This window comes from Chelmon rostratus, chromosome 11, assembly GCF_017976325.1.
Source record: "Chelmon rostratus isolate fCheRos1 chromosome 11, fCheRos1.pri, whole genome shotgun sequence".
Lineage (NCBI taxonomy): Eukaryota > Metazoa > Chordata > Actinopteri > Chaetodontiformes > Chaetodontidae > Chelmon > Chelmon rostratus.
Window position 1 is genome coordinate 22919132 of NC_055668.1, and position 17227 is coordinate 22936358.

The following is a 17227-nucleotide window of genomic DNA, read 5'->3' on the forward strand; positions in this document are numbered from 1 at the left end:
TGTTAGGTTTAGGAAAGATCATTCACTTTTACTTTCTCCTGGCACGTGGTATTGAGACCAGGCTCTCCGCAGATGCATGCATTAAAACAGTCAACAGTCAAAAAAAAGAGATCATAAGAAATCTTTAAAGTTTTAAAGTTATTTTTACTGTTTAATATGACATTGTGAGACCTTGTGGTTTTGAGATGGTGTCAGACTTGACCACCTCATTCTACCATCTGTCAGATACCTGTTGGATTCAAGTGCATGCTGATCAGTCTGCCAAACTGAACGACTGACATATGAAGAAGCTAACTTGCAAAATGTAGAATTGGCTGACTCCCTAAATAACTGACTAACTTTCCATTTCACTAATTAACTTACTGAATGACTGGTTAATTTACTGTGTGTGCGGGTGCTTGCTCTGTTTCTGTTTGCGGTTCACTCAAGGGCATCCAGCTGATACAAAAACACATTCTAAATGCATCTAACCAACTTACAGAGTCACTGGCAAACTGAATGAATAACTACATTACTGACTGGCTGCCTGACTGGTTAATTAACTTACTGTCTGTCTGTTTGTAGTGCACCCAAGGACATCCATCCAACATCCAGTTTGTACACAAACTGTTTCGCACACACATCTCTCCTCTCTGGAGTGACGGGAAGAATATTTCCCTGTTTACTCAAGTGCCACTTCATGATTAAAAACTAATCAGGCTTCAGCCAGCCTGGGATCCCCTTACACACTGACACAGAATGAACTGTAATTATCTTAACAGGGGAGTGAAGTACGAGAGGCACAGAGACATGGACAGACAGAGACGAAATATGGAAGTAAAAAGACAAGTGTGAGGGGAAGGTGGGGAGTACACAGACACATCATAACAGTCAGATAAAGGGAGGTAAACAAAGAGGAAAGAGGCATGCAGGTGTTAAAAGCTGGATATTCAGATATCAAGCTTTAACTATTTTTGGCCTTGGAGATTGTATATTAATATAACATTCGCAAAAGGTGAAATGGCAACTTTCTGTTTGGTTCAGCTACAAATTGTGACTCAACATGAATCAAATGTTTACATCAGATATTTGTGTCTTTTAGAGGTACTAAACTACTCATGTAGGCGTAGAGGTCAGCTAGAAAGTTTAAATGTAGGAAGTGGAAGGAAGAAGAAGGAAAAGCTGATTTGTGATGCTGAAAAGTACCACTTCAAATGACTTGTATTTTCTGCCGTCTGTCTACTTGCTGAATCATGCTTTTTTTTTTGTTTATTCCCACAATGCTCAAGTATACAACGTATTATATCACAAGGTTTGCTGTGTAGAAACAAACTGAACAACATTGACAGTGCTAAGCTTCAACTCAAATGGCAATTGGTCCTCTCAGGGAAAGTGATTTGTTATATAGTCATTGTATTACTTTTTCATTACACTTCCTGAATTAGCAGTTAAGACCATGCAAATTAATGATGATGGCATAATATGAAAGTATTGCAAAAATAAAAGGGATACTCCAATCAAAGCATGATTCAACACCTTTTCACTCTATTAACAATGCAAGGGGACCCATTTTAAGGAAGAAAAAAATATGGCCATACCGATCTAGATATGTCAGAACAGATTTTCCCATGAAAGAAATGGTAACTACCAGATAAGGGACACTCTTATGTACATGTTTGTAATCCTGAGGGGTTTGGTTGAATGAGGTCCAATGCACTTCTTGTGACATAAGAATAACTTGTTACCTTTTTTTTTTTTTAACCATGGATACATTATAGATATATTATTTTATCTTACAAAATTTGCTCCTTTGAACGTAAAATGTGGTGCTATTGTCATTCATTTGGATTCATAAAGTATTTCTTATTTAGGGAGACAGGGGTTATCCGCTTTCTGCCTGGGCTTTTCACAGACACACCTGTACTTGTGGGACACTTCTTGATGTCATACTTGTAATGAAAACTGTTTTCGGTTACTGTAACTTAAAATGTTGCTGTTGAACTGATTCGACTTAAACACAAGTGATTCAGTTCTCAAGGCACTGTGGCCGACAGCACGTGAAAAACAGCCTCAGCTATTTTGCTTGTGAAATCTGACACACTAACTGCATCTTGACTCGTGAGCCCTCCTGAATAGCTCCAGATTTTGACCACCATCGCTCAGAAATCGCCACGTATCGGCGAAGAGGTCAGTGTTTCAGTACCAGCCATCCTCAAGTTGAGCAGCGGGGTGAGGATGGGGGTTGCGAGCTAATGTTAGTATAGCAAGCTATGGCCACAGTTGGTGCCAGACAGGTGAGAAGCCTCATTTGCAGTCCCTACTGTGGGTGTTCTGCTTCTGTGGCTAAGCAACATAAAACTACGAATAAGACCGCTGTAATCACAGTGTTCTCTGATTGAGGGGGTAGTTAGTGAGCCATTATGTTTCACCATGATATACAATATAGTAAATCTGTGAAACACTGGCTCACCTCCCTTAACAGTCTTATTGATTTTGGGGAAACTGTTCTGCATTAGCTGCTATTCATTAACATGTCACATCTGTTTGTGTGCATTTGGACAAGGATCTAACTAAATACTTTTTTTGATTTTAAGTAGTAGAACATTTTAAGCCTTTATAACTGACAGTGGAGAAGAGGTTGGACTCTGATGGACGTTGGACTACAGTTTAGGTTTGTCTTGTCTTTCTGTCTCTGCCTCCTACACCTGATTCTAATCTGAAAACCTGAAGTCTTTATTTACACACAGACACCACACAAAATCTTGAACTTTCCAAAAAATGTCCACATTCTTACTTTGCAAAACTGGCCATAATGAAAACAGAAACAAAAGAGGACAAAAACACACAAGCCCTGACTCAAACACACACCCATACTGGAATTATTATGCAGAGACAGAGCAGCAGCTTGTTCTCAACAGGAGGCTCAAAATACTGAGGGTGAGCTGCAGATTACTCCAAACTGCCACATAGTACAGTTTTGACATGAATACTAATACCACATTACAACATCACACACAACCACAGGAAAAGAAGTACAAAAACCGCCGTGCAGTAATTTCCCTAACGTATCTCACACACACTCACACTCATCCTGTCCCCACACACAAACACTGTGTCCCTCAGTGTTCAGTGATGAGATTTTGTGGAGCAGAATGGAGTCCGGCTCCTAGGGGACTCATGGAGTTTAGGTATTGAAGGATTGAAATAACAAGGGAAGGGCACATTCACTGTCATACACAATCTGCACACACAGAGGGAGAGACAAAGAAATGGGGACAGACATATACAGAGTAAAACTTTTATTTTACCTGGAAGTTTGATCTTAAAACACATTTAGTTTCACACTAACTAAATGCAAAGTAACAATGAAGTTGTATTGTCACCACTTCTGCTTTCTGCTAAGTATAAAGATCCCCTCCAGGCAAGGCTTAAGACAAATACAATTTGAATAATAATAAGTAAGTGTTTTTTCCATCAGAAATTACCTTGTTAAACTCTTAAGATTTCATCTGCTCCCTCTCCTTCATTGAAAAACCCAGAATGATTATGCTTTTCATTCCAAGTTGAACAACTTGGGTGTTCAATGGTTGAAACAGAAAGTTTTGTTAGTTTATTATCTTCCAATTATATAGTTATTCAATGATTATTTACCATGCTTGCCGTTTCTGCATTCTGTTGTATTTTGATGCTTTTTCCTAAGGTTTTGGTGGCTGTACATAACTAAAAACACATTGAGAAACATGAAAAACATATCGAACTCTGTGGAAACCTTACATTTTGCTCATTCAAACTAAGCTACACTTTAAATTGCTCATACAGTTGGTGCAACATCCTGCTGATCTTCTGATGGCTGTTTAAACTGCAAAAATATCTGATTACTCGCTCTAATAGGATCACATTTGGCCCATTAGCTATTAAAGCTTTTTTTTTTCTTTCTTGAACTAGCCAAACTTGATTGTCCTTGTCTTCGCATCTGTCTCCCTCCCAGGTGGAGATGCTAAGTTTGCATAAACAAGTGCGAAGGTTCACCTCCCTTCCTTTCCTCTTTTTGGATCCTCTGCTTTTTAATCCTCACCTCTTCTCAAACCCCTTCCTTTACACATTTGCTTCTCTCGGTCTCCTCAGCGCTCCTTCCATCCCCTCTCTCACCTCAACCTGACAAACATAATACTTTACTTGTTCTCCTCATTTTTCTTATTGATTCTCCTTCGATTTCCCTCTGTCTCTTCTCTCTCCCTCCCAGTGGGACACAGCAAGAAATCTTCTGTCAGGTGCAGAAGTTCACCTCTCCTCCCTCCACCCCCTTCTTTCCCAGTGGGACCACGGTTAGCAGGTGGTGCAAATGTTCACTTCTTTGTCGTCCTTCCCTGTTGATCTTTCTTCCTGTTTCTTTTTCACCTTCCTCACATCTCAGATATTTTTTTATTTCATGTGCGGTATTATTCATTTGTCTCTTCATTCTCTGCTTCGCAGGCATTACTCTGTGTTGCAGCCCACATCAGTTAGGCAGTGAATAAAAAAATGTAATCTATTAAATCAAGTCATTTTTGTTTCAAAAAAAGGAAAATATTTGCTTTTCTTCGTCTTCTATGATTGTAAACTGAATATCTTTTGGGTTTTGGACTGTGAGGCAAAACAAACAATTTGAATATGTAAACTTTAGCTTTAGGAAATTATGAGCACTTTTTTGATTGAAGGAAGTTTTTATAGATCAAATAATTAAGAAAATAAATTGAATTGATAATGAAAACAATTGTTACTGGGGAGCCCATGGAGATCGAAAATAATCATGTTCATGCTGAATACAAACAATAATAACCAAATTTCAAACAAAACTTTCACCATTACAAAAATAAACATTTTTTTTTTATTGTTGCTGGAGTGAAACGTAACCTTTTCCATGATGAGTCATTTTTTTTGGTACGCAATGTCAAAATGTCACCAGTGCAACACAGCAACTCCTGTGGAGGGCATTCATTGATAATGATGTTATTGAGTCAACTTCTCAAGAGCAAGCACAACTGGAAACACCAAAGTTGCAGAATCTGCATTCCTTGATACATGGCACAGGAGTTGATGGCCACTTCCAAAAATAATTCAAGATGCAAGTGGAAAAAAGCATAGCTTTGTTGGAGAGATTATTACATATAATGTGCTTTTTGGCAATGATCTTTCATAGGGGATACCAGTGAGCTCAGTGATGTTCATAATGGTATTTTTCTAGGGCTGCTGATTGCAAAATATGATTCTGTCAGACAAGAAAATAGCCAGAGAGGGGATGGCTATCTATAATGGTGCGCTCAGAATGAAATCATTGAATTGTGTGGAATCAGATTCTTAACACTATTCACGGGGAAAACTCCAGTCAGTCTATTTCTCTGTAATATGTGTTGAGTTGAATGTCCTGCTTCTGAGGTTCATGTCTAATGATGACACTCACGGCAAAGGATGGACAACAAATGAACTTCAAAACATTTTATTAACTCTAGACTTGCAATAAAGACAGCAAGATAAATTGCCAGCATGATAGAGGAATCGCTCCAAAGGCATGGAATCAACCTGCCATGGGTGGTGGTGTGATAATGAAATTGATATGCCAGGAAAAGTTGAAGGTATGCGGTTATCCAAGTAAATCTATTGGCCGAGTTTCCCCCTACACATTGCATACACTGAATCTAGTAGGTGTATATGCTGTCCAGTTAGGAAATGTTGGCTTGTTTTGAATGTGTCAGTTGCCTCGATAAACTCTTTAGCGCAAGTCATGACATGGTCTGTGCTGAAGGAAAAGACGAGATGCTCTCTTCACTGCCTGAGTGATACATGATGGAACATGCGTGGCAAGGCCCATTGCTTGCCACCTCCCCAGTGTGATAGATGCAGTTGATTGCATAATATCATCTTGCAAATTATCCGACGAGGCCTTATCAGATGAGCGAGGACTGAGAGAATATTTCACATTACTCATTGAAGTTGTCATGTGAACTGGCCTGGGTAAAAATACTGCATTTTGAAGATAGGCTGTCAGTCTGAAGAAGCAAATTCCTATCTTTGGATCAGGAAGCAGCAAACATTGAAGCTCTACAGCAGGACACAATTTATTTGAGAAATACAGTAAGTGGGATTCTGTCCTTGCTGAAGCTCAAAATATAGCACATGTGTAGCTCAGGCTTCATAAAGTGTGATTAGATTAAAAGAAAAGTGACTAGAAAATCATTGTTTAGTGCAAATGAGTGTGTGGGTGAGAGATAGTTGGCATTTGTAGGGTTAACTGTGCCGCACGGAGCAGAGAGCGTGATGCATCATGACATCATTGGCCAATCACCTTGCAGTCACGCATAGCATTCTGGGAAAAAGATGGCGAGAGATGACACCGTTCGGCTGCATGGAAAAAGCGATCTAGTGGGGGAAAACAAAAAGTCTAGAAGCGGTTAAAACTGAGTAAAACTCACTCAAAGCTGAACTCACAGAGTTCGTGTTCGAAGTCGCCCACTCGGCGGTAAGTGTGTTTTGAAAAACGAGAGCACCGAGTAAAAGTAGTGTTCGCTTCGCCAATCTAGCCGCTAAATGCTAATATAGTGCCTCGTGTGCAAGCCGCTAGGATAGCAGGCTATGGGAGTGTGTGTTGTGTGCTGTTCTAAGCTAAAAACAGTGCTAATGAACAAGCTAGCGGTTAACAGGGTGAGGTAAACCAGGTGACATGCTGGACTATCGTATGCGTGAGTGAATGTGTGTGTGCGGTGTGTCTGTGCATATCGTGTGTGTGCGGTGTGTCTGTGCATATCGTGTGTGTGCGGTGTGTCTGTGCATATCGTGTGTGTGCGGTGTGTATGTGCATATCGGGTGTGTAGCGTGTGTGTGAATGTACCGTGTGTGCGTATACATTGTGTGTATATAGGAAAAAGAGGGAGAGGCCTTATATTATCATTTTATGCAAATAATTGATGTTTAAAAAAGGCTAATTTGAGTTATTTGAGTATTTTCAACTGATTTGCACTTAGAAATTGAGACATATGAGAGAAAGTGAGAATTATTTATTTTCCTGTTTCTCTTTTCTTTTTGTTAATTTATTTAAATACATATATAGGTCATATTTATGTTATTTATTTTAACAAAGAATTAATGGCCTGTAGTGATTTAAGTTAATTCAATTTAAATGAATGAATTTGGCCGACAGGTCAGGTTTTTTGAGAGGATGAGATTTGGTGACATTTGATGTTGAACGAGAGGACATCAGAGCCACCAGTAGTCGACGCTAGTGAGAGAATATACCAGACCCCTACTGGACTGAGGAATCCAGAGACTCAAATGGCGAGCCAGAACAGAGGAAAGGACTTCAGCTGAACTTACCTCTCAAACCTGTGGTGTGGTAGGACAAACAGAGAAACACAAAGATAAATGGGCCCCAACGAAAATAAACACTGAGCTCATAATAAAAAGAAATTAAAGACAATAAAGACTGAACACAATATATTTTTTATTTATTTTTCTCTTTTGTTTTGCACACAATTTATTTTTCATATTTCTATTAAAAGGGAAGTGTTGTATTGTTCTTGTTCATAACCAACAATATAGTTTTTGCAAACTAAAGTCAGTGTGAGTGTGTTCAATGTTGTTGTTTCACCCAGGGCTCCGTGAGCGCTACCTTAGAGATTCTGATACTGGTCCAAACTGATACTGAAATTAAAAATTACTTGTAGTCTCATCGGGTGTAGAGGGGTTACACATGGAATGGGCATCCCACCTGAGTTCATCCACAGCAGAAAGGTCAGATGCACAGGATATATATCATTTATGAATTCTGTGTTTTATGGTTTAGTGGACAGTATCATTGCACAGCTGACTTACATATTTAAGTCAATCAAGCACATGGGCAGTGATTTCGAGAAAATACTTCAGTTCCAGCAGTTGAGTTCGAAGGCTCTTATGTCGTCGAAATTTCATACAAACTATTCCAAGTATCTCTCTGAAGATTTAGACAAACAAATGCTCCCTCTGAAAAGGATGTACAGTGCCACATTCTCAGCTGCTCAACATGATTTACTACATGACAGTTGAGAGCATTTATGATGACATTTTCATTGCACTGATGATATTTTGCACTGTGTGGCAGGAGAGTGATCCTTCAGTAAACTTAGAATAAGAAAGAATTACTTGTGTTCCACAGTAAGATGGAGAGAGTTTTGTCTGTTGTTGAGTTCACAGATTAAGATTACACTGGAGATTTTCCTGCAAGATCCTAAATTGCAGATACACAATTTCTACAGCTACATTAAATATTAACTGTATAAGCCTTGGGTGCCTGTGTTTAATGCTGGCTCAGTCACAAGAGATGTGATGTTAATTAATTGATTAAATATTATTTGTCATTGCGAATTGTTCTGGACCTCTTCTCTTGAATAAAAATCAGGCGCAGACCTTTTAATATATGTTTGAGAACCCCTGGTCTCAGGTATAATTTTGCGACACCATTCCTCTTTGCATGCTTCTCTCTCTCTCCCTGCTCACTCTGATCTGTTTCCCCTCTTTCCTCACTTCTTGCTGTCTGTCTCTTTCTATATCACCTCTTTTGTTGTTCATCCAAAGTGCAGCCTGACCTTTCTCAGTATTCATTCACTCCCTGAGGAGTGAGCAAATGAAATCTGTGTGTGTTTGTATGCTTTTTGTGAATGCTTTTGCACATGGCATTTCTATATGATAGATGTGACTGAAACCGGAAATGTCTTTCCAAAGGTGCGTGCGTGCGTGCATGTGTGTGTGTGACGCCTGCACGATAACTATCTGGCCTATAATTATCGGCACGATAACAGGATATTATGACGTCATTCCGATAAGTCTGATATCATGACGAATAGCCCCGATAACATATATATTTTTGTCAGCACAGCAGTGCCTCGCTCCCACTATGAGACACGAATGGCCTGCCGTGAATGCTGCGTTCAGATAACGTCGGCATAATCAGAAACTCTTTCTCACTGGGGAAAAATCAAGAACACCCCCTCATGCCAGAAAACAACTCATTAACTCAGTCACAATTTTGGTCGTTGCTGTCTCGAATTGATATTCGCAGTATTTTCCACATGTTACACATGAAAAATAGAAACATGAACTTAAAAAGGCTGAAAGAACAACTAGCAAACGAGGAAATGGGCAAATTTACGTTACACCTTGAATGTAGCATGCGGCACAGCATGCTTATGGAAACAGAGTTCAGACTTCTTCAAAGTTTCAGAAGAAGACAGTTCGCTGGTTTTTCGGAAAAAATGTTTCAAGCGAGTTCCACAAAGAGGGAGAAATACTTCAAACCTGATCAGCCACCTGAAACATAACCATCACTTCGACCGAGTCTGGAAAGCATATGAGGACGCCCGGGCTGCTAAAGACGCTAGCATTCGCAAGCCAGACGCAAAGAAGCCACCGGGACTTAAACACATCGACAAGTCTCTAGAAAAATGCAAGAAATTTGCTGAAGATGACCCACGGGCTAAGGTTAATGAAGATTTAATCATGAACATGATGGCGGTTGACTTACTATTGAGTGCACTGTTTGAGTTTGATTACATAGACAAGTCTAACATTAATTTTCGATGTATATTTATTTTTTGTAAACTTTTGGAATGCACTTTTGTAATCCTGTTGCATGTATTTGCATCAGTTCTTGGGGCCTTTTTTGTCAGTAAGTAATGTGCCTTGTTTAAATTGATGTGAGATATCAAATAGGTTTGTCTGATAGCTTTAAGAAAATGTTTGAGAGGCTTGCCAATAGTTTTTCATTGGAAAAAATAAATATCTCTTCATTTCAAGAGTCAAAGCTGTTTTTGGTTTTGTTCATAGCATGCACCCACATAGGCAAAAAATAAGGTTCTGATACAGTGTAAAAATTACAGCACGTGTCCTTCTGTATGCTCAACCTAAGAACAGTTTTCTCCAGGCCAGCCTACTGTCACTGATGATTTTTACCCGTACAACTCATCAGGTCAAAATTTTGTGTCTTTACCAAATACATGCAAAAGTAGTGCCTTCAGCCTCAGCTGCACATAGTGTTTAGTGTTAATTGGCAAATATTAGCATTAGCATGCATCAGATGTCAAATATGATAAATACTTTTTAAATGAACTTGCCTGCTGAACATCAGCATGTTAGCATTGTTGTTTAGACCATGTTAGCATTGAGCACCACCATGCTGAAGTTCAGGCTGATAGAGATGCTAGCTTGGCTCTAGAGTCTTAGTAGGCATTTAGACCAAAAACAGCCCTGTGTTAAAAACAACTGAGAGGGCTGTGTTGGTGGTGTTGTTTCGGGTACCACTGTGATATGAAATACTTTTCAGGGTGTCCATTTGAATGCTCCTCAGATGCCAAACTAGGGCGGTTTATAATTTATGAGAGACAATTTTACAGTAGATCAAGCGTTACAAAGTAATCTACCAGGAATGTGCCCTTTAATGAATTTGATTGGTCACTGTAGTTCCTTGCCAGATGACACTGCTCTGAAACAAAAGTTGCTCATTTGTTGTTGTGCTAGCATTTACACATTTACAATGACTCATGATAATACTTGACTGCCACTTTATCAGCTAATGAGTATCAGTAACAATGTAGGCAGTGAAGTATGTGAAGCCAACACAAAGTTTACTCCCACAGAGCGCAGTATCATTTTATAAAAAGAGCATTTATTTCAAAGTTTTTTTTTTCGCTTCGGAGATTGAAGCACATAGTAAAGCAACAGTACAATGTTCAGAAAATATAAGTGTGATGCTGTAACATTTTTTTAATCTTATCTTCTTAACATGTTTTTGTTGTAATACTGGAATATTTTGCATGTATACTAAAATAAGAACTTTTAAAATTGTACAAATCGGTACCATAAAACTTGACAGAGAATAAAAACGAGGCGTTCTCTCACTGCAACAAACACAGATTGCTAGTTTTCCTCTTGAACAGGGAGAAAGAAGAAGAAACGCCAAATAATGAAACAAAATTAACAAAAACAAAACAAATGAAAGAGGTTGTGTTCACACAGGCATAAAACAAAGCCAGCGTTCAACTTTTGGCAGTGCATTTCTTTTAGCTGTCCAAAAATGAAGATCGAATAGCATGTGGTCTCTCCATGTTTAGACATCCATAAGAACATCAAATCTGAGCTGCAAAGAGTTAAACATGAATTTGTTCCTGTGTAGCTGCAGCCAAAGAAAGAACAATTATTGTCATAATCATGATAATAATAATAATAATAACAATAATAAAAAAACAACAATAATCATAATAATATAATAACATTAAAAAAGAGATTGAACAAGAATCCACACACTTAAAAAGGATGCTCTGGTTTCAGCCTCTCTGTATATGTGGCTCAGAAAACACACCTTGTGTTATTTTCCAATGGGCACATTTCATGTTTAAATAGCAACATATGTTGATACAACAGATGTTGCTGGCAACATAGTTGGTGTTGGTAAAAAACACAATGCACATTTTCCCGGTCGACATTTACCATACTGGCAGAAACAGCACATCCCGTTTTAAGAGTGCACGAGGCGCAAGTTGGATCCTCAAAGTGATATATCACATGTCTGCACATTGCTCTGTACATACCTAACATGGAGAATACTTTGCTGTCTTAATATACTTTTCAAGTTACAAAAAGAAACAAAAGGAGAAAAAAAGAGAATGCACTGCGTTGCAAGAGTGTCCATTAAGTTTAAGGCGATTTTTCGAGCTCACAGGTTTTTACTCATTGTGATTGATCATCATTGGTGGACTCTGAATGAGGAAGTGATCATTCATTGGTGGACTCGGTATGGGAAGTGATTGTTGATGGCAGGAATGGGCACACAGGGACGTGGATAGGGGCGGGGTGTGGAGAAGGACAGCTTTTCTTTTCAGACCTTCTCCGCAGTGAAGAATGAAAACAAAGAATCATCCACAATTTTTAATTGAATCCATTTTGAGTCTGTCTCTTTTTGGGAGTTAAAAAAAGTATTTGTGTAGCATTGTCACAGATACTCAGTCCTTGTGTGTTCATTTGTCTGTGTGTCGCTACTGAAGCTAGCGGTCTCGATCGTTACACTTGTGTTTACCCCTGGAGTTGTTGTTTATTTATTATAAGGCCACCATACTGTGAAGATGCTGTGAGCTTCTTCAAAGTATCAACAACCCAGAGTCTGCCATGCTATCTAAACCACAGTACCTGCTGAATTCTGCACACACAACACATTTGAAAGAGTTGTTTCATCTGTTCTGTTTGATCCTACTGACACATCGCCATTACCTTTTATTTCTCTTTTCATCAAGCACTTTCTGATCCCATACTAATTTTTTCTTTTAATTTGCTTGTCTCTTCCTCATCCTCTCTTTCTGTGTGTCCTGTACATACACCACAAAGACAGCAAAAATGTACCCCACTCAGGAACCTGTGAAGGGAATAACATTTCTTTCTGGAACCGTTGAGGAAGTACGTGAATCCAGTCCACAAAAGTATATAGAACCTCTAATAAACTAAACAGTTAGCTATAAGCAAGTCATTTTGATCATACAGCGACATTTTTTTCCCAACAATTTACTTTCAAACCAACAAAGTGGTGACATAACAAATATCCCAGCCCTGCAATGCTCAGTCTGTAGAAAGAGAGCAGGAAAGAGACATAAGAGGGAAAGGGCAGACTTGGGAAAAGCCGGGAGCAGTTTGAGTCCAAGCGTTCATTATGTGTTCATTAACAAATCATCTTGGAGGACCAGGGAGGCGCCACAGGAGCGAGAGCTGTTAACGTCCGTTGACAAATTGGCATGAATTGATCAGGTGGTGGTCGGTAACAATTGGGTACTGAGGAGTGTTAACCCTCAGTTAACAAATCCTCATGGAATCAATCGGGGGGCGTCCACTCAGTAAGACCACTGTTAAGAGTCTTCACCATCATCCCCATCATGAATGGAGCAGTCTTTGGTCCCGTACAAATCTGCCAGCTTCTTAAACCTCGGCCCCCAACTCTGCAGATAGTCATAATCCAAGTCAGACTCTGTTGTGACAGACTCCAGGGAACTCAGTGAACCAGCCAATGATCCTCTGCCTTCATATCCGTAGATCTGAATGGAGTCGTAAGGAGGTGCAGTCGGGTCGCTGTCAGCCTCTGCAATTCGAGTCTTAATGAAGTCATCAACATCAACACTGTTAGCTGCAGGACGGCCACTGCCGGGCCTGATGGGATATTGAAGCTCTGGTTTGATGTCCTTTCTTGGCAGGAAACCGTTTGCACCATCCGGGTTCTGAACAATTAGAAACATAGAGCCTTGTTTTAAAATTTAACAGTCAGATAAGGTGGTAAAATGATTCCACTCTGCACCCCATCATACCTGCAATGTAGCGATGTCGAAAGCCTCTGTGTCCTCTTCGCCACCTCCCTCGTCATCATAAGTAATAATATTCTCCCTGATGTCCTCCTCCTCAAACACTATCAATGGCTCCTTCTTCTGACGCCTCAGTGCAACAAACAGCACCACTATTGCTGCGGAAGAGAAACACACAAACACATAATTCAGTGATTACATAACGGCCCTCACACAATCTCGGTGAAAACGTCGGAACGCAGTCATAATTAGTGTGCACTGTGGGAGATCGTGTAATTAGACCTTGGACAGTTTAATTAATATCATTATTGTACTGTGCTATACACACACGCCATTTTAATTTAAGGCGGTTGTCAACATGTCAGGCATCTAAAAGGTTCTCACTTTTGTTGTACTACTAACTGTGAGGACACAGCGTGCAAGTAAATTACTGTGTATGTGTGTGTATATATATATATATATATATATGCACACACACACACACACACTGAAATGTACACATTTCACCTCAGTGTTGAGGAGAAATCAAGCATGTTTGTGTATTATTTGGACAGCAACGAAACTTATCAAAATCAGTTATCCTTTTTTGATATTCCAAAACCTAGCAAATAAATTTTTGCCCCTTACCCAGCAGAATGACAATACAGGCCAGTATGGCGATCAGCGCCCCGGTGCTGAGACCAGCTGGTAGTACGTAGGGCTCCACGTTACAGGATAGGATGGTGTTTTTACTGTCACAGGAACAGACTCTGATGGTCAGGGTGTTGGTGCTGCTCATAGCAGGGAAACCGTTGTCGTTTATCTCGATGGGGAGGTAGTAAACATCCTGGGTCAGACGGCTGAATCCTTTACGGAGCACATAGATACTGGCTGTGCTGTCTGCAGAGGAGGATAGAAATAAGTGAGTAAGTAGATAGAAATATGAGTTGGTGAAGTGATAGAAAGATACTCTCTTCCACTCCCAAAGAACAGGAAAGTATGGAAGACAGCATATACCCACTGCTGAATTTGTCAATAACAAACTTGGTGTTTTTTTGTGACTTCATTTTACACACACACACACACACACACACACGCACACGCGCGCACACACACACACACACACACACACACACACACAATACCACACATAATTGATTCACTCTCTCAGCAAACTCACACGTTTTCCTTCTTTATCATTGTCCATACACACAATGTCATCCACCCACACATCGAGACACACATATGTACAACGATGAGAGCCAATGAGGTGTTGAGGTGTGACTTTGGTGATATTAAATTCCTGTTAAAAAGTGGTTCCATTCATCAGTTGAGGAGGAAATGTAATCAAAAGCCTCTGTTACTGCTGTTATGACATGGACCAACTAGCTTTGCCTCTGCTTCTGTCTGCCTCTCTCTTCCTCTCTATCAAAGCAGTTCTTTTCTAATGTCGCATCAGCTTTATTGCAGACAAAGGAGGAGATGAAGTCCTTCTCAGACATTTCAGAAGTTTCATCACCAAGCAAACAGTCTTTAGTGTTTATATTAAGAATACATTACAAAGCAATGTAAGTGAAACATATCGAAGCTAATTTACTGCACTGAACACGGTGCTTGGGGCAACATGAGGAAAATAGTACAGAGTTGTTGGATGAACAAAAAAAATCTATTACATGTACACAGATACTGTTATTATAGGACTCTATAGGGTCCCACTGGCTGCATTTTGTCTTAACCTTAGCTATAATCTTAATCTTAACTCAAGTTTAGCTAGTTTTGTCCTTCATTCATAACCTTAAATAACCTAAAAGCTGTAATGTTTTTAAGCTCCATATTTTTTTTGCAGATTCAGAAGCAGCTGTCTTTCTTGCCTTCTCATCCCCTTTGTCAAGTACTATTCAAAAAACAACATAAAGTGATTGAACAATGCAGAGACGCACAGAGCATACACAACTTGAACTAGTAAAATAAAACACAGGTGAATGGAAAGAATGATGCAACCAAGTCACGTGTAAGTAGAAAAAAACCTGGAATGAGATGAAGAAAATTAACATGGGTGCACTAAAACCCCAAAAGAGAGTGAAGGTAACCCCCAACCCTCTCTGCTGCTGATGTCAGCCTCTGGTCAACTCTGGTACTCCCTGACAGGTGTGTGTGCGTGTACGTGTACGTGTACGTGTACGTGTGCGTGTGCGTGCGCGTGCGCGTGCCTGTGTTTGCCTGTGTGTCATCTGAGAGTATTAGGACAGATGGTATGAGTGGAGATGACTCCCCCTCATAACTAGCTATCTATCAATAAATATTATTTTTTGGTGACAGTTTGAGCAGTTCTGCTCTGAAAGTCTCCCAGTGCAGTGTTGAAACACAGGGAGACACTGCTGGTCCCCCCTGTTGACTGTATGAAACTCAACACAATTCACATTTCCACTTTCATGTTCAGTCTCCTCCAGCTAAAGCTATATCCATATTGGTCTTCTCTTGCCTCTCTCTCTGTCTTCCTGTCTCACTCATTTTCCTTCTTTTAGTCTGTCTCCCAGAACTCACAAAACCTAATTCAATCAGTTGCCCCCCTAAGATATATGTACAGACGGACAGAGACCCCACTGCAATTAATACAGCCCGCAGGACATGTGTGCATTTGTGTGTGAGAGAGAGATTCAGAGCACCTGCTGCTTTCTACAAGGTAGTGTAAGCCTCCATCTGGTTATGCTTTGATCTAATCTCAGCGAAAGGGGTAGAGAGAAAGAGAGACAGAGACCACAGATGAAGAAACACTAAGATCGGCTGCTAGAAGAGGTTAGAAACAGAAAGAAAGGGAGAAATGAAAAGAAACAAAAGAGGTGCAATAAACAAAGAAAACAGTATTTTAAAGGTCATCTACCTCTGTTGTCTTTGAGGGAGAAGTTGTGGTTGTGGGCGACTTCTGGTGCAAGGCTGAATGTGAAGTGTTGTCTGTGAGCCATCTCATCTTTGTCAACTGCACTGACTGTTTCAATAACCTAAACCACACGCACAGGAACACAAATCAGAAAGACATTGATGTTATATACTGTTTGTGTTTTACCATAATTCCCAAAATATACATGCAGTTCGCACATGCACACACACACACACATACTCACAGACACAGACAGACATACCTTCCCTGGTGCCACAGTCTCACACATGAGGACTTCGTTGTTGGTAGCAAACTCTGGGGAGTTGTCATTCACATCTTTCACTTTGATGTCAACACGTACTTTGGTGTCTTGGTGGTGGCCTCCTGCACATGCACACACACACACACACACACACACACACACACACACACACACACACACACACACACACACACACACACACACACACACACACACACACAGTATAGGGCAAAATCATCAGCATTCTGCTGTGTACAAAAATTCAAAACAGTGTCAAACTCATTAAAGACAGAATGCCATTTGTGCTTGAATGTGTGTGTGTGTGTGATTGCTTGTCTGTCTGCATTCTAATCCATATTTGGCATTGGCTGAACACAAAGCTAACTATGAATATTTTCCAGCAAGATTGCCTGTCAATCAGTCAGCCACTCAGCCAGCTATTTGTTATTTTGATTTGCAAAAATTACTGACATAAGTTTGTAAGACATCAAAATATCAAGTCAGACAGCGTGCCACTCAGTTAGCCTGCTCCCACGCTTTTTTGCCAAAACCATTTTGATATGCGAAAGTGACAAATGTCAAGTTATGCCTGTTGGAGATTAAAATGAAGAAAATATGATGTGATACAGACAAAATTATGTCCGAACAGCTGAAATAGACACATACAGCAAAGCTGAAGTCCTGATTCATCCAGAATATTAACTAAGAAAGACAGAGAGAATAGTGTGTTTTTCTATGCATCCATTCATCTTTAAAAAAAGAAAAAGAGCAACCATTCGTTTCTACACT

At 39.9% G+C, this 17227-nt stretch overlaps 1 protein-coding gene across 1 annotated transcript in view; it reads right to left on the reverse strand.

Moving 5' to 3' along the window:
• Nucleotides 1-10652: 10652 nt before the first annotated feature.
• Nucleotides 10653-17227, reverse strand: part of cdh11 (cadherin 11, type 2, OB-cadherin (osteoblast)) — an 85264-nt gene continuing 78689 nt past the window's right edge. The window contains exons 12-16 of the mRNA XM_041946832.1: nucleotides 16439-16560; nucleotides 16180-16297; nucleotides 13947-14198; nucleotides 13326-13477; nucleotides 10653-13238 (exon numbers count right to left, since the gene is read on the reverse strand). Of these exons, the coding sequence (XP_041802766.1) occupies nucleotides 12873-13238; nucleotides 13326-13477; nucleotides 13947-14198; nucleotides 16180-16297; nucleotides 16439-16560 (1010 nt within the window). The 3' untranslated portion in view covers nucleotides 10653-12872. The remainder of the gene's footprint in view (nucleotides 13239-13325; nucleotides 13478-13946; nucleotides 14199-16179; nucleotides 16298-16438; nucleotides 16561-17227) is intronic.